We start from the raw sequence: 21,167 nt of genomic DNA, 5'->3' as shown, positions 1-21,167 counted from the left end.
TCCTCATTGATTTGTAACACTGTTATTCAGATAGTTTTTAAAGCAGAACAATTCAGCCTCATGAAGCCATTTACTGGTTTCTACACACTGCCTCTCTTTCTTTATTACTTCATTCTGGAACTTTGATTGCCCCATTTTAGATCTGAGATTGCGCTAATGCTACACTGCAATTGTATGAGGGGCTTAGTTTTCACTTTGTTCTCAGAACCCGGCTGGCTATAAATTTATCTCTGTTCTTTGAAGAAGCTAACAGTAAATTTCCAAGAGGAAAAATGGTGGTATATATCCCTGTAGAGGAAAAGTAATCTCTTAAAAGCAGAATAACCTCCAGGCTACATCCTTTTAAAGAGGGACTTTCAAACAAGGATGCCTTCAACTTTTATATGTGTTCTGCATTTTTCTTCAGGCTTTGTACCTGCTCTTCTGCCCTCTGTGTAAGGTTTCTCCGTAATGATCCGTTCCTCCTCACACCCATTAAATCTGTAATGAAGTCATGCCCTTCCCAATCCTGATGTCATAATAACTTCCAGAGCTATGGCTAGAGAGCACATCCTGGAGATCATATGAGGTTTCCTCAGGAAAAGGAGGCATAGGGCCCAAGAGTTGGAATACCTACAACATCGAACTTCAGTTTCGTAAATTACCACACACTACAATGAAAATGAACTTTGTAAAGGAAAATCCATGGGAAGGTTTCCATCAGGTTTAACTGCATTCATTCAAAGCAGTTTTCAATTTCAGGCATTGGGTTCATTCAGATTAAACCCATCCTTGCCAGAGATTGAGCCATACTCCCTCATCAACAGATAATAAGATCATTTAGAATGAGGAGGTGCTAAAATAACAGGACGAGCTTGTGGCTCTGTTTCCATGTCTGACAACTTCATCACCTCTCATCTTTATTAGACAGCTGCCTGGAGCTGAATGTTGATGAACGAGACATGCCTGGCGTCCTCACGTGTCAGACACACAGGCCTGAGGCTCCCATTTACCAGGGGGTCTCTGGCTAGGCTGGGAGCGACCGAGGGTATTAGATGTGGTGCTAGCGGAGGTCTGGGGAGGGCCAGGGAGCTGTTGAACCCACAACATCATCCATCCTGCCTGTGCCTGCAATGTCATGACCAGGTGCCCTTAGGAGCTGCTTGTGGGGGAGCAGAGGGCACCCCAGCAGTGGTGACTGTGGTCACCAAAAGTGAGTCATCGTGGACAGGTTAACTTAGCCAGCATATTTTTCTGACCTCAGAAAGTTCCAGAAATCGTTCCTTTTGCCATTTCCTTCAGCCTAATTGTCCTCTTTCTCATTTTATGCCCCTGCTAGACCACCGCTCTTGATAAGGAGAGGCAGGTTTTCCGACGAAGACGCCACCCGGATGTGAGGAGCCGGTACAAGGCCCAGCCAGCTCCGCCCGAACTCAACTCGGAATCGGAAGACTACTCCCCGAGCTCCTCCGAGACTGTTCGCTCCCCAAACTCGCCCTTTTAACAAGACCCTTTTACTCGAAGTCCTAGCTTAACCCTTTGAGACTCTGAGATTTGTTTTTCCAAATTTATGTAAAACAGTTTCATCTGATCTACCTAGCACTCAATGCTTGAATGGCCGAGCAGAACAGTGTGTTTTCTGGTATCCTTGTAGCGATTTCCCTTTGCTGAATGAGACTGTGACTTGTCGTTGGTGGAGATGGCAACTTGCTGCTAATCGGGTCCTCAAAGGGTTAAGGCTACTTTGCAACTTTTTTAAACATAGAAGCAATGAATGTTTTCATCAGTCAATCTAGGATCTGCAGTATGTAACATAGCACTTGTTAACCCTCTGAGTGCATAGGATTTTATGGGGAACCCTTGGGGGATTTTTCAGGCCTTTGGATTTATACACACATGTTTCTTGACTTTGCTGCAGATCAAGGGGTTGTTATTAGATGCTGAGATGTCCAGACAAGAAGAGTGTCTAGAATGATATCTTGCGTGTCCTTTTTTGTGGGTTTAGAACATGGCAGGTTTATAACTTAAGCATCAGCACCCCCTCTTTCCTCTTCACAATCCTATTAAGAAAGGGGCTTTTTTTGCATTGGAGGTCTAACTGTCAGCTGCCCTGAGTCCTGCATCCTGAGTGGAGGGACTTGGGCCTGTGACCAACAGCCTGACCCAGGATATAGATGGTGCCCTCACCCCCAAATTGCCTCCATATGAAGATGTGCTGATGACGCCCCAGAAATGCTGCTTCCACTTCAGCTGCTGCTACTGCCAGCGCAGACCCTCAGGAAGGCACCATATCTTGTCCTGTGTTTGGTGAGTGAGAGTCTGCCTGCTCAGTATGAGACCTCTACAGGAAAAAACAAACAAAACACACAACTGGTGGAAAAGAGCAATAAATTGCCAGGTGCTCTATAGGGCTGGAATGTCAAACAGAAAGAGGCAACAAGATCCTGTTCTTTTTCTCACCTGCTTTTTCATGCATTTCAGTCTTCAGTGTGCAATCCACATAGAGTATGGAATCCGTAAAAAGGAGGAGCACCGGGTCATAGGGGCCCAGAGGCAGGTGCTCCGCAAGATGGCCGAGGAGAAAGCAGAGTGGGCAAACAATCTAGAATAGTCTCAAAATGGTTTTTAAAGAAATAAACCATTGGGAAGATAATTCCATGTGCATCTTTGGGTTACCTACATAATAGTCTCTCAGGGAGAACAGGAATGGGAGACCTAGAGGGTATTCCTGAGGATAAAACTTCCACTCCCTAAGATGACTTTTTTTTTTTTTTTTGCGGTTACGCAGGCCTCTCACTGTTGTGGCCTCTCCCGTTGCGGAGCACAGGCTCCGGACGCGCAGACTCAGCGGCCATGGCTCATGGGCCCAGCCGCTCCGCGGCATGTGGGATCTTCCCAGACGAGGGCACGAACCCATGTCCCCTGCATCGGCAGGCGGACTCTCAACCACTGCGCCACCAGGGAAGCCCAAGATGACCTTTTTATAGCACTGTCTTTAGCCATCCAGAGGGAGATGCTGTTTTCTCTCTTTGGGCCAAGTCCTGTCCGACACATGTATTTTACTCCTGTTACCAAATCTTTCTCCCTAGCCCTGTGTCTCCCCCGGTGAGCTTCTACTGCAGTGTGTCACGTTCAGAATGGGGGCCTGAGGCAGCCTGTAGTCACTGCGATGCTTAGTGGGGAGGCTGGCCATGGTGTTGGGAGGCAGGGGCCCGACTCGAATGTCCTCCTAAGGTTTGCTCAACTGTGTGGCCCGGGAGACCACCAGTGAGTGATGGCTCATGAAATTTGCATCTAGATGGCTGAACAGCACTCACTGTCTCGGCTTTGAAATATACTTCAATACCTGAAAGTCTTGAAATCTGTGTGCAGCACTTCCACAGTCAGTCCTTACTTTCAAATACAGATGGATCTTCGATGGCTGCTTTTTACTCTCCAACTGATGAAGGTATGGTCTATATTACTCTAGATTTTAAAATCACAGCATGTCATGACTTTTGCAAAATTGTTCCCCCAGTTTTTTGCTCTTTCACATTTAGGTTTATCTCTTCGGTCTGTGTTGTCTTGCCATGTATATATTAGATCATTTATTGAGATTTCCCCCTGCCCCCAACTCCCTTTTAGAGGGTCCTGAAAGCTTAATACACAACATCACAAAGTAGCACAAATCAGCTGGGTTTTTTGGGGAGGAGGAGGGCAGAACACGAGGAAGGGTGCGGCGTGTAGGTAGATTCCATATTAGTAAAGTTCCCTGAACTGGTCAGAAACGACTGCTTTCTCTAGAACTCTAAAGCAAAGCACTATTCTAAGTAAGACTAAGGAGTAGGTAAATAGCTTGGCCTTAACTCTAAATGTGGGAATATGAAAAAATCCTATGGGCAGAGACCTACCTACAATAGATTGTGAATTTCTCTGAATTACTGCTTTTCCTGTGGGCATTACACGTATTGCTCCAATATCTAGTGTACAGACCTTACAGTGCATGGCTCAGGCCTTTTTCCATCCAAGTCTTGAAGGACTGTGGACCGTGTGAAGCTGTGGCGTGTTTCCCAGAACACTGCAGAGGGGTAGCTCGGAAGAATGCAGGGCCATTCAGCATGGGGATCCCAGTGCATCGCTGTAGAATTTGAGCGATCTATGCTGAATAAACAGCGGAATGTGACCTGTCAAGTAGAAATATTGAGTAATCAGATGGAATGCAATCTTTTCAGCACTAAGCTATTGAGATCCTGAATGTCAGAGATGTACTCAGAGGGTTAACAGACAAGCACAAGGCATGCTGATTACGTGGGTGTACCCAGACTGCTTTTGCTTTTAGCCAGTACTTTCTATTTTTTTTCACAACATTCTTGGGATAGTTCAAGTTTGAAATAATTAAGTGGTGGTGTTCTTTAAGGAATTTCTATAACCAAATGATCTTATTTTTTATTTCACTTTATTATAGAATAAACATGTACCATTACGGCAGTGTATCTATCTCTATAATTATCAATTTAATCATTGCCACAAGTGTCTCCATATTTTTTTTCCTAAGTATTTAATATAGCTCTTATGGTGGTGGCCTGGTGATGGGGACTGTCTTTCCTTTATTGATACATGACCAACCATATGGTATTTTCAAGGGAATTTTAAGATTCATTTTGTTTCAGTTTGGTAGTAGACTTGTTAAGGAAAAAACTTTCATTACTTGCATCGTGTAAACCATCTCTGTAGATGAGAACTGTTCATATTGATGAACACATTTTTTTCTCGACATTGTAGCAGAAATCATTTTATTTGTCATAATCAATGAATATGTGATTTGCTCCAGATCATTAGAAGGAAAAGTAAGATTTCAGTCATTGAAAATGTTTTTACTGTAGCCCTTATCTAACTTACACGTGGTGCATACTAAAATAAGCAGAGAAAAAATTGCAAATAAACTACTGAAAACGCTTGGTGTTTTGTGTTCAGTGAGACCTTCCTAGAACCTGCTCAGGACCTGCACGGGTGGTGGTTAACAGGCCCATCAGATATTGTTGAAAAAAAGCAATATATCCATGAATGAAGGCTAAAATTGCAATCCTTTACCCTTTGAGGTATGTTTCAGTTGGAAAAAAAAATAGAAGAAAAGAAAAATTGGCTTAGCTTAGAGGGTCACGGAGCTATCGTATGACCAAGGCTCATGTACATTAAATCATGGTTGTTTGCTGGCCAGCAGTGCCCATTAGACGACTCTATCCCCTGTGCTGAAAGGCAATTGTGCTTGAGGGAGAGCTTTCTTAATATTATTGTGTTGCCTGCTAGCCTGTCTCTGGGTCAGGATCTGTCAGCATTTCCATGATAAACTTCTAATTTCAAAGGTTTTTAATTTGACCATAAAAAGGTGCCCCAGGCTGAAGTTTGCTGTAGAGGGCCTGTTCCAAAGAGTGAAGGTTCGCCGCCTTCTTTTCTCTGCCCAATTCTCCCGAGAAAAGAACCACCAAAAAATCAGGTATGTTCCCTCATTGTGAATTCAGAATTTTAGAAAGCACCAAGATCCAAGATGGTAGTTTAATGTAATTATTCATTTGGATGTGGGTTTAAAAACAAATAATGAGTCACCTGGCATATATTGTAGATAATGTATCTTTTCTATAATTTGTAAATCGTTAATTTTTTAAACTGTTATATGATTTCAGGGTGGGGCGGGGGGGAATCCAATCAAAGATTTTTTAAAACTTGAAGTTGGTCAGTTCAAGGGTTAGCCTTTCCTGCGTGTTGTCTGCCATTTCCATTAAGAGTTTGGGAAAAATGCTCTCAGACAGACCCTTATTTTGCATGCAGTGATAGAGGGTCAGATATATGCTTCTTTGGGAGATACGGATTTCTTTATTTAATCAAGTTTCATGAAGCCATTCTGGTCTGTTGAGGAAAATAGTGATTAAAAGCACTTCCAAATTAACATTTTTGTCAATTCGGATATGATAAGCACGTAATATGATAATGCACTTCACACTTTCTTGGTTTAAAGACAAAAAAATCAGCAAAACTTGAGGACACATTTGATCACTGCAAATGTGCTTTAAAAATTGGCTCAGTGGTGCTTATACATGAAACAGTAACAAATGGGGTCCCTAGGACTGTCAGAAGGAATCTTCCATTTGTATGTAGTTACATACTTGAGGAGGTGGTGCTTTTAAGGCAGTCTTATTTTTTAATCATCTCAAATATGCAACCATTCATCCAGTAACATTAAGGGTCGTAAACTGGTGGGAAACAGGAAATTCAATGTAGAAGCTGAGAATGCCTCTGCGTGGTGTGGTTTTTATTTTTCCTTTGGATTTTTTGTTGTTGTCATTCTCGGGCTTCAACGCTGAAGCTATGCGATCATTTTTCAGTGAGTGAGCCTCTAACCGGCAGGTGTTTTGATCATGAGGTTTGCAATCTCTTGCCCTTGGAGACAAGTGAGAGCTCTAGTTTCATACCTTTTCATAAAGGAAGAGCAATCTCTACAATTAAACCCTACCTGTAAATGTCCTCAACATTCTTTTTTGGTTAACTGATGTGAGACCCTTAATGTTGCTTCAATGTAAAATTGTATATTTTTGTCTGTGATATACTTTATTAACTTAAAGTAAATAATAGTTCTAAAAGTCTTCACTGTCAGTATTAAGAGAAAGTAAAGTAGGATCTTAAAAGTGATGATAAAGATGCTATAATGTCAGTTCATTCCAGTCCAATCGAATGTGGTAAGAAAAAGACCTTGAATAATTCTCTAGGGACAATTTCTCACTGACCATTGACATTAATTTTTGATATATTCTCAGAAAAAATAAAAAGAAATTGAAACTGGTCCAAGGTTAGAGTCACATCCTCGATAACTATTTTTTTTTAATTTTATTAGGAAATTAATAATGGTCTTTTTCAATCTGGCTGAAAGAAAATTATTAAAGGGTTAGCTGAGTGTGAAATTAAATAGTATTTTGCTCATGCATACTGAAAAGGTGGGCTAGGAACCTGATGCATTTAAACAAGTTTCTGAAAGGTTTCAATTTGGTGCAAGAAAAAAAAACAGTGTTTCCTTCAAAAATACTGAATTTATCAATTGCTGCATGGATCAGATGGCACAGGTTAATCTTTGATTTTCAGAATCTTAATGAAATAACTTTCAAGCAATTTGTATCCATGATTAAAGCTGGAATGAGATCCAATTTTTTTCCCTAATCTCTCAGTTTAAGCTAATAAATGTAGGTTAATGTGGATGAAATCATCTGTGATATATTATGTTCATTTATCAACTGAGCTTTTTTGATGTTGCCTGTTTTTATGTAAGACATGTTCTTAAAAGTTAATAAAATAATAGTACTTGGTGTATGAACTGCTACGTAATACCCGAGCTCCAGTGTCCACTCCTCAGTTCACTTTGCCATAATGGAGTAAAATTTCATTTTAGTTCAATTCATAATTGACACATTCAGTCCATGAAGGAATAACCCAGCTGTGTTCTTGAGGGGAATTCTCTCTATGCAAGGCTTTAAAAATTAGTCATGCAGTCAGAGTGTAGCTTTCCCACATGTCCTTCCTAGCAGAGTGTATATTTCATGAGCATAATTCAAAAACAGCTATTCTAAAAATGTCCCTTTTCATATATTACCTTCCTGCCTGGGCCAGTGACTTGGATAAACACAAAGAAATCAAATACCATTCAGGCCTATTTTACCCTTCCACCTAACAAGATCTCCAGAGAAGAGTGTTGTTTTATCTGCTAACCTGTAATTAGCTGCCATTTTTATAGCGATGTCCCATCAAGCATCCCATGTGCAATACTGACCTTAGAGAAAATCGCCATGCTGTACAAGGGAATAACGTTCTTTCTTACGTGAGTTGTTCAATGCTAGGAGATTGAAAAGTCGGCCAGCAAAAGTGACTGCAGGACCCTGGTGTCCTAGGAAGGTGCCAGAATATCTCCAAGCACTTGTAAAATTAGCAGTCACCTTCCTGGCCATCTACATGCTGCTGCTGCTACCGCTGTTGCTGTTTTTGTGCCTTTTGCTCCTCTGCAGTGAAATTGCTGGGTCCTTTCTAGGATTTCGGGGCAACTGCTGTGAAACAATAGCTAAAGTGATTGCTTCCTAAGGACCATTACCTTGTTTTATGAGGCTGGCGGCTTTGCCAAAAACCTGCCATCAGAAAAAAACGTGCCCTGACACAGAAACATCCAACACCGGCAACTCTGGGATTGAGGATGATAAAACTACCACATCAGGAAACTGGGAGAAAGGCCTTCCAGGACTTTTGAAAGGTAGGACTTAATGTTCAGATAAGGAAGTTCTGCAAATGGTGGTAAATGGGTCAAATGAAACAGGTGAAGAAGCGTCCTAGGAAATTCCGTACACTACTACCTCCTTACACAGAAGAAAGGCTTTGCTCTATCTCAGAAGGCAGCCAGCCTCCCCAGCTCCAGAAGGGGCACCAAGGGAAGAGGGGGAGCCCCGCCCAGCCAGCTGGACCAGCCAAATCCATGCTGGCCGCCAGCTCTGTGACAGATGTCCTTGCCAGCTTGCCTGCACATCCAAATCATTCATTCAGATGTTTCCTGAGTAAGTGCCAGCACCACAGAGGGTACCCCATTTGGGCTTAGAAAAGAGACACCCCATTGTCCTTTTTTTTTTTTTTTTTTTGCTATGGATTAGAAGACTTTAAAGATGAGAAAATGTGTTTCTAGCTGCAAGGTTTGCTATTTATCTCAGACTCCTGGTCCAGGGTTCAGATAACCTGGACATCACATCCAATCAGGCTTTGTGGTTATGGCAACTTGGATTCTCTCACTTGAGGATGTGTTTACCATCTGCCTGTTCAGTGGTGCACACACCCTGTGCTACTCTTGGCTCCGCTCCTGGCCTCTGGGGTAGAAGGCTCCCAGAGTCTTCTCTGCCGTTTGTAATTAGCATGCGATTTACAACTGTCGTAGACTAGCACATCTATTCAACAAGCATTCTCCAGGACCTACTGTGAGTGACGCACCACATGGAAGCCAAGATGAACAAGACACCACTCCTGTTCTTAAGAATCTCAGATCTAGTGAGAGAGAAATCTTCTCCTCTGGATGGCCATGGGCTGGGGCACCTGATTTATCACTCACAGATGGCCGACCAACAGTTTGTCGGGGGAGAGGCATCCCTACCAGCCCGAGACTGGCCCCCTCAGCATGTGTAGACTGTGCTCCTGTGAGCAGGCCAACCGTCAGTCACATGCGAATACATCTGTGGCCTGCTCTGTTACAACAATTCATATATTCATGTGTCACCCTTAGAAAGGCCCTGGAAGGAGGCAAAGATGGGAAGGAAATAGGAGACGGAGAGAGGGAGGGAAGGAAGAAATGAAGGCTGCTGACACCAAAGCTGCCCCAGTCCTAAGACCTAGTGTGTTACTGGGGAGTTTAGAGGGAAGGAAGAGTATTAATGTCTCACAGAGTGCTCTTCAGGCCCAGTCCGAGGACGTGCTCTGCGGGAATTAGAGAACATACCTCAGTGTAGGTTTAACATGGTCTCTTCCACACTCTTCATTCAGGGGAGTGCCCTCCACCCCCTGTGACAGGATGAATAATAAGACCCCACTGATAGAACCATCAATGCATTTCTTTAGGAAGCAGGGGGTGGGGTGTTTCCCAAAAATGTTCTAATTCTCACACTTTACTGTCCATTCTCTCCCTGACTTTCGAGATCCTCTTGGAGGACCTAATTCCCTTGAACCTGGGAATTTCTAGTAACAGGAATTTCAACCTGGGGGGCCCCCTCCGCCATCTGCCATCGGGGCACTTCGTCTAATCCCATCTCCAGCAAGCTCCTATCAGGTGCCAGTCCCACTGCTGGATCCTGGGATCCATCCTGGCAGCATGAGATAAAAGACCTAACCACTGCCTCCCCGACGACCAAGGTCCCGTGCAGGAAGCAAGTAAACAGAGAGACATCAACCAGCATGAGCAGGGCCGCGAGAGGAGAGCACGGGGTACTTCGCAGGCACTTTGGAAGTTCATCTAACTGAGATGGAGGGGCGAGGGGATTCAGAGGAGGCTTCCTGGAGCAGGTGCCCCTGAGTGAGTGTCTGAAGGATAAGTAGGAATCAGTCAAGAGAACGAGGAACGTACTTTAAGCCATGGGGACATACTTAGAGAACATGGTGGAGCTCAGAATGGGTAAGAGGGAGGTTTAAGGGTGGTCCTAAGGAGGCCAGGGTACAGCCCAGGGAGCTGGGACCCTCAGACCCTCAGCTGTCATGCAGGAGAACAGGCATGGAGATCAGCCCATCTCCTCGCTGTGTGTGCTCAGAATGTGGTGGGTAAACTTAAAAATGAAACAGCCCCAGACTCTGGGTCACCAGAGCTGGTTAAGGAGGAAGGGGAGCTGGGTGCATGACTCTTGGGGGGACATTAGAGACACTTCCCGAAATAACACGGATCCTAATGGATCCCTCACAGCAATTGCAGAGGGCAGCCTCCCTGTGCAAACGGAAGGGCTAGTCATGTGTTAATCCTTTCCTACAAGGAGTAGAGTCTCCAACTCACAAAGCTTCTCAGCTCACAGGGAGAAAAAAATCACTTCCTTCTCACCTGTGTTGCTTCACTGCTGATAAAAAAAGGAAAAGAGAAATGCACTGACCCTGAAAATAGCGCTCTCTCTCCTCCTTCTGGGGCAAATCCACATTACCACCTTTCCCTCCAGCAGGGTGATAATTAACGTTCCACCCGAGAGAGGTTTCATTATTCCATCAGAATTACCTATTAATTTGCTGGATTCTTCCGATGAAGCGGTGAACTTGTCATGATGGGAACATTGTTCAGAATGTGAAATATCCTTTCATTTTCAACAGGTAAATCAAAGCCCAAGCCAACCTAGACATGTTTAATTTCTGCTCTCGACATGGTCCCCTCTGTTCTCACTGTTGTGGATGTTTCATTTTTCAACATTTTCTAAGTTCTCTGCTCTCGTGCTGAGCAAACTGTTTGGGCTTCATCAATAGCTTCTATTTTTTTTAAATTCCTCTGTAGAGGAAGGTTCACACTGGCTTCTTAAATTGGAAAACTGAACATTTCCTGCTCGGGATGGGAGGGAGGCCTCATTCCAACACTTGCATCTGCTGATTCTCTCACGGGACTTCTGTCCAGTGGTTTTGTGGGTTCTCCTGAATTGCCCGCACCTTGGTGTGCTTTTCTGTAAAAATGTTGTCGGTGCGTACGTGTGCCTCGATTCCGCTGCCTCTCGGGGCCTCTCACAACAGGGCCTTCCTCTCTGAACATGTTTGTACCAAAAAGGTCTGATGAAAACACACCAAGAGCAGCCCTGGTGCAGAAAGGAGGGAGGCGACTATCACCTGGACGATTGGTTCTCTGGAATAAAAGAGCGTGGAGACCCGCCAGCCTGGGTGACCAGGTGCCGGGAGGAGGTCTGATCACTGCTGAGCCTCGGATCTCTTTAGTGTCAGCCGACCAGAGCTTCCGTGAGCCCCTGTTAACCAGAGCCCAGGAGTTACAGTAGCAGAGGATGCCCTTGGACCTAAAGGGTCACTCCTATCTGTCATGATCAAGATTATCCAACTCAGCTCTGTCCCCAACTTGTCAGCAGGGTTCGCTCTAAAGGAGAGGAACGTTCTAGGTGAGAGAGAGGCCAGGGGCTCTTGGGGCCAAGTCAGGCCTCCTTCCAGCGCCCAGCTCCACTCATCAGTGTTTTAGCAACAACAGCCCCATAAACCCCACCACGGCCATGCTCAGTCCCCTCCCAAGAGACACGTCTGCTGCCTGAAAACCATGCGGCCTCTCCACCATAAATGCCCAAGGTTTCGCTTCTCCTTAATGTGGCCCTAAATCCAGACTGGCCTCTGGGCAAACTCTGGCCCCGGCCTCCATCATGCCTCTTCAAGCCTGGAGATTTGGGAATCATTTCCAAGAAAGTTAGCTTTCACAAGAGAGACCATGTGCCCCTATTCGAGGAACAGACACCATTTTGGGGAAGTCAAAGCACAGTGGCTGGGTAGGCTGTTTGCTGTTTCCTGCCCTGCGGGTCATGAACACGCCCTGAGAGATATCCCCGATACCGTAACTCATGCTGAAAGCCTCGCTAGCCAGGGAACATGTGACGTAGAGACAGAGCTTCTCCATTCTATGTCTGCTGCATCAACATTTACCTCTAAAAGCTCAGACCCAGAACCACCGCTGCTTCTGTGCTGCTGTAGTTAGCAGGCTCCTTCCCCCACTCCACAGCATCTGGCGGACGTGGGTGCCAGTACTGGAGTTCCTAGCGGTATCACTACCTAGTTATCCAAAAAGTGTGTATGTGTGAGTGGTATGTGATGTGTTGCGTATGTGTGTTTGCATGTATGCATGTGCTACGTGGTGTGTGTGTATGTGTGTGCCTATGTGTATGGTGTGAATTTGTGATGTCTGTGTATGTGTGTATTTGTGTATGTGTATGTGTGTGTGCATGTATGTGTGGCGTGTATGTTCTGTGTGTATGTATATATGTATATGGAGGGGCGTGGTGATTAAAAAATGTGAGTCCACATCACACAATGCAGCAAGCTTCCTGCTGCAGGCAGCTTAACCGTCCCAAGTGTCTGCCATCTTATTATCCCCCAGAAAGATGATCCCCCCCAGCGTCAGGCTTAGTAGTCTTCTGTAACATGGGACCAGCTCCTGGCCACAGCCGGCCTCCTAGGGCTCTGTTTACTCTCCTACACTGTCATCCACTTCACCATTTGCCACCAGTGTGGGAGACAGCTGCCATGACTTTAGATTTGAGCGGTCAGCCTCAAGGTCAACCTTGACCTTACGGCAAGGTCAGGCTTGCTGTAAATCAGGGAGGCACATGAAAAATGAGGTGCCCTTTTCTCCAATCCAAGCTCCTATACTTTCAGTTCCAGGCAGGCGTGTCCCGTCTCCCCGCTTTCCCCCAACGCTGCTGCTCTTCACAGATATCTGACGTGAAGCCTGCTGGCTACTGGCGTCTTAAAAATGTTTACGTGTGAAGGGACTTCCCTGGTGGTCCAGTGGTAAAGAATCCGCCTTACAATGCAGGGGACGCGGGTTCGATCTCTGGTCAGGGAACTAAGATCCCACATGCCGTGGGGCAACTAAGCCTGCACGCCACAACTACTGAGGTTGCACGCCTCAACTAGAGAGCCTGTGCGCCACAACTAGAGAAGAGAAAACCCGCACGTCACAACTAGAGAGAAGCCCACGCCGCAACAAAAGACCCCGCATGCCACAACTAAGACCCAAAGCAGCCAAAAATAAATAAAATAAATAAATAATAAATCTTTGGGCTTCCCTGGTGGCGCAGTGGTTGAGAGTCCGCCTGCCGATGCAGGGGACACGGGTTTGTGCCCCAGTCCAGGAAGATCCCACGTGCCGCGGAGCGGCTGGGCCCATGAGCCATGGCCGCCGAGCCTGCGCGTCCGGAGCCTGTGCTCCGCAACGGGAGAGGCCACAACAGTGAGAGGCCCGCATACCACACACACACACACACAAAAAAATGTTTACGTGTGAAATCACCAGACCATTATCTTTCTTCCACCCGGGCCCAGCTCTAACAATCAGCCGGTTGCCCTCCGATATTGACTTTCTTTCTTCCTGTTGGTTTGGCTGACAGTAGGATGCCTACTGGGACACTGGCCATGTCTCTGGAGAGTGAGGGTCACAGAAGGGACCCTTATCTGGTGATAGGGTGACAGGAGGGAAAGGGCCACATTTGTAAGTATAAGCGGGGACTCATTTTGTGCAGTGGATGAAAACTTCTGAGGGTGAGAGTTTGAAATTCCCCTTTTCCTGGGAAAGCATCTATTTTCCTCTATTTGGTTTCAGCCATACGTAAAAGCCAAGTATAAGCTAGGGTTTCCAAAATAGAGAATTCTCAAGTTCATGAACCACAGCTAATTCAGTCCAATATGGCCCTCCGGCCAGCAGCTCCCTGAGCAGAGATCTGTTCACAGGCGTCAAACCACTTGCTATAAACGTTCTCTAAGGGCTCCAAGCTAAGACCATAGGTCACCTACGAGGAGGCAAGTGAGAGCATCATCAGAGCTTTGCCACCACCTGGGGACATACATCACTGCACAGGCTCAGGGATCTCAATGGCGCAACATGTCTGCTTAGGACACCAAGTTCCAAACCTTGCATGGCAGGAAATGTGGCTGGTAAGGACATCATGGGGACCTATGTACCTTATGAAACAATGAAGAGGCATTGAAGGGTTTTAGGTAGGGTGTGGCATGCTGAGATGGATGCTTGTAAAAGATGACTCTGTCATGAGTAGAGGCTTGTTTGAAAGGGGACAAGCCTGGCAACTGGAAAACCCATTAGGGGACTGGTAATATTTTAGGACGAGATAGTGAAGTCCTAAAGTGGGCAGTGGTGATAGGAATGGAGAGGAAAGGCAGTAAGGACATGTTTAGGAGGCCAAATCAATCAACAGAACCTATTTCTCATGGGTGATTTGGTGAGCGCCGTGTGAGTAGCAGAGGAGGGAAGAGGACAGGGCAAGGGTGCTGGGGTGGTGGACCAACTTGGTTTTGAACATATTGAGTTTAGTGGACTGTGGAGCGTCTGGGAGGGGAGAACCCACAGGAACAAGGCTGGGCTGCACACGGGTGTGGGAGTGGAGCAAAAAGCGATATTTGAAACTTTTAAGAGTGAATACCACCACCAAGGAGAGTTACGAACCTAAGTAGAGAGGGGGGGTAAGGAAGGCACCCTGGGCCCCTCTAGCACAGGAGACCCTGAAGGAAGCAAAGACTCATAGACATGAGGGACTGGGCATCAGAAGAGGGGCTTGGAGCCAAGGAAAGAGGTGATTTCCAGGAGGGAGTGATGAGGTGTGTTAAATGCAGCTGAGTGAGTTCCTAGGATAAAAAGGGAAGGGTTATGGAAATAAAGATCAACCAAATAAGAAAAGCAAAGGCTAGTTATTCTGGACTTGCTGTAGCAAGGGAGTCAGCCGCCATCACTTGTGTTGGGCAGAGACCCGAAGGCAGGCAGAGGAGTGGGAACGCTTTAGGGCGGAAACGGGAAGGCTTCAGGTGCGCCCTGACTGCTGGCCACTGGCCTGGGGCGACTGCAGGTGGACCAACTAGAAATGGGGCATACTATGGGATTGGTTAGGGGTGCATATTTGGTTTTCTCTGGTTGGTCCTAAGTCAGAAGCGGGGATGAAAATAGGGAAATTTCCAGTTATTAATCAAGTCCTGGCCATTTGGGGCTTATAGAAGTTACTGTTTAGCTTCCTGAACTGTCACCAGCGATAGCCATCTAGAGCTTCCTACAAGCTTCCTGACTTATAACAGGCTGGCTTCCTGGGTTGCCCATTGTATATGAAAGGATTGGTTTCCTAGGCTTATTGCTGCAGGTTGTGGGTCAAAGTTCTCTTTTTATATATAGTCTGGCATTATCCATTTGCATATTCAGTCTCTCAGGGTACAGATTTGGCTTCTGGGAGCCTTCCTGAAAGCAGTTTCAGAGAAGCCAAGAGAGCAGAGAGTAGAAAGGTGAACAAGAGGTAAGCACACGTAGACAGAGCATGTGTCCCTTGCTCTTTCAAGAAGATTTTGTTAAGAGAAGGAGTAATTAAAGGGTGATAAGCCTCCAAGAAGTGTTCTGCTTTTAAAAGAATGAACTTGAACTTTGTTCACTGAGAAAAACTATTAACATCCCATGAAAAGGGCTGAAAATATCAGACTGCCTAGTAGATATCTCCCCAAGCATGACTCATACGGACCTCGAATTTCACCAGGTCCAAAACTGAGCCCACTCTCCCTTGCTGCAAATAAGTTCCATGCCCTGTACACCCTGGGTTAGCTGGTCACTCCCCTCCAACCAGGCATCACTGAGTCACTAAGTTCTATCGATTCTACCATCGTCATGCCCATCCCCTGCTCTTCAATACCACTGGTACTTCCTTGGTTTACGTTCTCATTATTTTTCAGTTGGACTATTTTGACAGGTTTCAAACTGGTCCTTTCAACCCCTGTCTGTCCTGTCTGAAAACTGCTGACTGAGCTTTCTTTTTAAAATGCAAATCATCTTACTTTTCTGTTTGCATTCTTTCAATGGAGCCCACAGGATAAACTGCCAACTTCTTATTATGGCACTCATTCATTCATTCCACAAACAGTTCTTAAGCATCTACAATGTACCAGGCATTCTGTTGGGTACTGAGTATACAATAGAAAATCAATAAATCTATCCCCTGGTTCCTGAAGTTTGTGGTCTAGTGGTGGGTAAACATTAATCAAATAATTGCACAAAGAGCATTTCAACTGTGATGAGTATTATAAAAGGGAGATGCAGGGTACAATGAGAGTATCGGATAGAGGAATTTGATGGAAATAGGGAGGTCAGGAAGGCTTCCTGAGCTGAGATTAGAAGCCTGAGTAAGAGTTAACTAGCAAAGAAGAGGGTAAAGTGCATTGTGGGGAACAGTTTGTGCAGAGCCTCAGTGGTGGAAGGAAGCATGCTAGCCCAAGGGACTGAAATCTGGCCAGTGTGGAGGAAGAAAGGTGTGAGACACCTGAGAGATAGACAGGCAGGTCTTACAGGGAGAACAGTGGTTCATCTTTATCCCTCAGAGGAATTGATGGGTTTTAAGTAAGAGGTGGGGGTGGTGGTGATGGGATCAGATTTTCATTTCAAAAAGGTTACTCTGGCACTAGTAGGAGCTTTAAGGGGGTGTGGCTGAGAAGACAGAGGTAGAAAGCAGTACGGATAAAAGCTGACAGTAGATACACTCTGGTGGTGATAGTGGAGATGGGGATTATGGGTATTTAGGAGCTATTCTTAACAGGACTTGAACATGAGGGGTCTGAGCAGGAGTTGTCAGGGATGATTTTAGCTTTCTCGCTTACAGAGGGATAATGGTCCCTCCCAGTCCCTGAGTTAGGGAACTCTGGAAGAGAGCCAGCTGAAGGAGTAGAGGAAGATGCTGAACTTAATTTTAGACGTGTTCTTTTTGAGGTGACTCTGACACATCCAAAAGACCTAGAGCGTGCATTAGGATATACTAGTCTGGAACCCAGAGGAGACATATATCTTTAGTCGTCTATATATAGGAACTCACTGATGGATGAGAATGCCTGAGATGAGTGTGGGCCAAGCGGAGTGGTCTTGGGCTGAGCCCTGAAGAACTTCAACCAATAGTGATTGGATAGAGGAGAAAATGCACACGAGAAGAGACAGAAGCAGCTGGAGAAGCAGGCAGAACCCATGAGAAGGCTGTATTGTGAAAGCCAAGGGTAGAGAGTGCATAGAAAACTTAAAAAAAAAAAAAAAAGTCGGTAGAATTTAGCAATATGGCGGTTATTAGCTACCTTAGCAGCACTTCTCAAGCCTGTGTCATGGAAGAATGGAAAAGGATATCTGCATGATACCAAGGGAACCAGGCAAGGCTGCCCTGGGTCAGATGCAACCAGCCCAGAAGCTCTAGCTCCCCAGCACCCAACTGACTGCCCTGAAGTATAAGGGATTATTAGCCAGGCCCACCTCTAGCTTATTCTCAGCATACCAGTGAGCAGTTGGGAAGCTCTGCCTTGTAGGTAAAGTACAGTTTCCAAAAAGTGATGGATCCTGGAAGCTAGATTACAAAGGGAATGGGGAGAGAGGACCAGGGCAGCTACTACTGCCCTACTCTAAGGAGCCAATCCCACTGTATTTTGAGTGAATGGTGCCACCGGGAGCTGTGCAACATGGTGGCAAGCCAGACCAGTATTGTTAACTCTTCAGAGAGCTTCGGTTGAGACTGGAAAGCTAGAGATAAGACTGTGGATGGAAGGAAATGAGTTAATTGTTATCTCTTTTAAAATCCAGAGAAGCATTTGTGTATTAAAAAGCTAATTACTTATGTATTAAAAAGACAGATATATTGAGAGAAAAGAATGAATATGAAAGTCCATGAAGACTCAACATCATTACTTAGAGTAACGGCAAATGGAAACCTCAGTGAGATGATATTTCACACACACTAGGATGGCTAAAATGAAAAAGGCAGACAAGAGTTGACAAGGATGGAGAGAAATTAGAACCCTCCTACATTGCTGGTGGGATTTTAAAATGGTGCATCCACTCTGAAAAATAGTTTGGCAGTTCCTCAAATTGTTAAACAAAGAGTTACGATAGGACCCAGCAATTCTACTAGGTATATACCCAAGAGAAGTGAAAACATGTGCACACAAAAACCTGTACACAAATGTTCATTATTCATAATAGACAAAAAGTGGAAACAATCCAAATGTGATCAACTTCTGAATGAATAAATACAGTGTAGTTTATCCATACAATCAGAGAGTATTCTGCCATAATAGGACCTGAAGTACTGATTCATGCTGCAGCACGGATGAACCCTGGAAACATTACACCGAGTGAAAGAGGTTAGTTACCAAAGGCCACATATTGTATGATCCCATTTATATGAAATGTCCAGACAGGCAAATCACAGAGCCAGAAAGTAGGTTGGTGGTTGCCAACTGGTGGTGGGGAGTGAGTGCTAATGGATACGGGGTTTCTTCTGGAAATGATGACTGTGTTCTAAAATTATAGAGGTGATAGTTGCACTACTCTGTGAATATACTAAAAACTCCCGACTTGCGCACTTTACAAGGGTGAATTCTATGCTATGTGAAGTGAGATAGATCTCCCTAGTCCTGCTAAGTGCGGCCGCTGATTTGAACAAGGGGGCTTTTGCACAGCTGCTAACTGTTCCTCCAGATGCATGACACCTGGGTCCCCCTGGTCAGCCCTAGGAGGCGCCAGAGACAATGGACACCAAAACGCCACTGCACTCAAGCTAAAACAACTGTATCTTAGTAAAGCTGATATTTTTTCAAATCAAGACTTTTTATGACTCTTCTCTCTCTCCTGCCACACCTGCAGCCTGTGCCCCTCCCTTTCCTCGACAGCGTCTCCTCCATTCAGTCAAGTTCTACTCATCCCGTAAGACCTCACGAGCACATCTCTGTCTTGGTGAAGACGGGACTAACCTTGCCCACCTCCACCCCAGTGAGTAAACTGAGTCACCTCTGCTTTGTGCACCACTGTACTATTTAGTACTATTTACCATTAAAACTCATCTCGCTAGAGGGCAATTATGTGTTTGCAGGCCTGTCTCACCACACTGGAGCTTCTTGGGAGAACTGACCTCTCACCATGTTTTTCTCTGCAGCACTTAGCACTGTGCCTAAAGAGAAGAGATGCTAACAAATATTTTAGGGCAAAAGGGTGGACGGATAGAGAAAGGAAGATTGCCCTAGTAAGCAACTGGGTTGTCAGTGAAGAAGAGAAAGCTTTCAAATGTTATAAAGTGCTCTAGTCCCTAAATTAAAATACTTAAAGAAATAATTATTGTATCTATACACTGGATAAAGTTCACCAATGATGAGCATTTATCAGTAATGAATAGATAGTGGGTGTGTTAGCCCCACCACCCTCTTCAACTTAAGGGTTTTTTAATTTAGTTAGTATAAATCTGGCTTTTAATAGTTTTGTAGAAAAGAGGTTCAGCAAACAAATGTTAACCCTGAGTAAAGAAAAAACAACACAGGCAGTGTCTTAATTCTTCAACTAACAGACACCATTTTGATGTGCTAATAGCTGCAAATAATAACTGCAGTGAGGTGTTAACTAAATGTTACCATAGGTGTAACTGAAACAGTAGATTAGGAAAATCTTTTGGATAACAATTGAAATAGACCCAAGCCCTAAACTAGGAAGGTGTTCAGAGCTGACATTTTTCTCTTAGCAGTTAAAACAGCCATATCCTTAACACTAGAAATCCCAGTTGCCACAAACATAAAAATAAGACCATGCCAAGCCAGTGAGGAAGTATCACCCCCTTAGGGTCTGGGCTACTTGAGTTACTAGCTGCAAAGCTAGTACAAAGCTAGTATTGCTGCAAAGATTAAGTACATCAAAAATGATTTTTGAAATGCAAGGAATGCATGTTTAGTGTTGAAAGTTGGACATCATGGGTAAAGCAAAGAAGGTGGAAAAAAATTCCACCACGATGAAGACCTCAGCATATGTCCTTTGAGTCTTTCACAAAAACAGGATTATCCCGCACTTACGTACATACAAGACATTCAACTAATATTGATTGAGCCACTGAGGTGGGGAAGAAGCTCACATCACATAAAACAAAAGAGGCAAAAATCCCTCTCTCGTAATGCTTGTATTTTACTTAGAGGGAAATATACACATAAATATAAACATAAGAAAATTATTCATTGTTTTTCATTGAATCTCAGACACCATCAATATCAATTATCTCTTCTTGCATAATAAAACACACCAAAAGGAAAGCCATTCTTTAGGTCACTGTTCCGTAGGTCAGTAATTTTGTCTGGGTTCAACTGGTGGTTCTTCTGGTCTCTTTTGAGATGACTCATGTATTCATTATTAGCTGCCTATCACTAGACAGCTCTGCTTCTTGGAGTTTTCTACTGTCAGTTGGGGCAGGGGAGGCGACCGGGCCAATTGTTTCTCGTCATCCAGCAGGCCAGCTTGGGGTTGTTTGTACGGCCAGAGCCAGATTTCCAAAGGAGAGACTGGATAGACACAGACCTCTTGAGGACGAGGCTCAGAACTGGCCTCTCATTCCTGCCACAATGTATTGATCAAAGCAATCCACAGTAGTGGGCAACTTTTAGGGGACAGGAAAATAGAGGAGCTACAAAGTCACGCTGAAAAGAAGCGTGGGTACAAGGAAGAGACTAATCGCAATCATTTTTGCAAACAATCCATCACACCATTGATGTAAGATGCACCATCATTCCCTGCACTGCTATGAAAGAAAACAGCCGCCAAGTCGTTGGAAGGCATATGTGATTGTCAGTCTCATCTCAGTTTCAGAGATGTTTAACTGTAGAAAAAACACGCACCACAAATCAATGGAAGATGCTAGTTAGAAAGTCCTAAGACTATGGGAAGAATATAAAACTAGGAAAGGTGATCAAGAGTGCTGACAGTAGGGAGTCGTGATGGACTCTTAAATAAGGCAGTTAAGGGAGACTTCGCTGAGAAGGTTTGAGCAAAAACTGGAAGCAGGTGGGGGAGGAGGTATGCAGGTACCTGTGAACAGCCAGTAGGAAAGCCCTAAAGTAAGAGTTTGCCTGGTGTGATCAAGAAATGGGAAGTATGGTCGGGGTGGGGAGAGTAAGGGAGAAAGGAGTACAAGATGCAGTCTGAGAGCTAA

General features: G+C 44.8%; 1 protein-coding gene and 1 long non-coding RNA gene across 6 annotated transcripts in view; one reads left to right on the top strand and one right to left on the bottom strand.

The window, feature by feature from the left end:
- Nucleotides 1-4,920, top strand: part of DCLK1 (doublecortin like kinase 1) — a 325,943-nt gene extending 321,023 nt beyond the window's left edge. For all 3 annotated transcript variants that reach the window (XM_033843538.2, XM_073795058.1, XM_073795059.1), the window contains one exon: nt 1,319-4,920. In XM_033843538.2, coding sequence (XP_033699429.1) covers nt 1,319-1,376 — 58 coding nt within the window. In that variant the 3' untranslated portion in view covers nt 1,377-4,920. The remainder of the gene's footprint in view (nt 1-1,318) is intronic.
- Nucleotides 1-21,167, bottom strand: part of LOC109550235 (uncharacterized) — a 110,973-nt gene that overhangs the window by 33,274 nt on the left and 56,532 nt on the right. The window contains exon 2 of one of the 3 annotated variants that reach the window (XR_002176673.3): nt 3,952-4,142. This is a non-coding gene — a long non-coding RNA (uncharacterized lncRNA). Of the gene's footprint in view, nt 1-3,951; nt 4,143-21,167 lie in introns of those variants that run through there. The other 2 variants (XR_012327586.1, XR_012327585.1) reach the window with 2 other exon arrangements.

This window comes from Tursiops truncatus, chromosome 18, assembly GCF_011762595.2.
Source record: "Tursiops truncatus isolate mTurTru1 chromosome 18, mTurTru1.mat.Y, whole genome shotgun sequence".
NCBI lineage: Eukaryota > Metazoa > Chordata > Mammalia > Artiodactyla > Delphinidae > Tursiops > Tursiops truncatus.
This window is presented reverse-complemented; position numbering and strand designations above follow the sequence as displayed.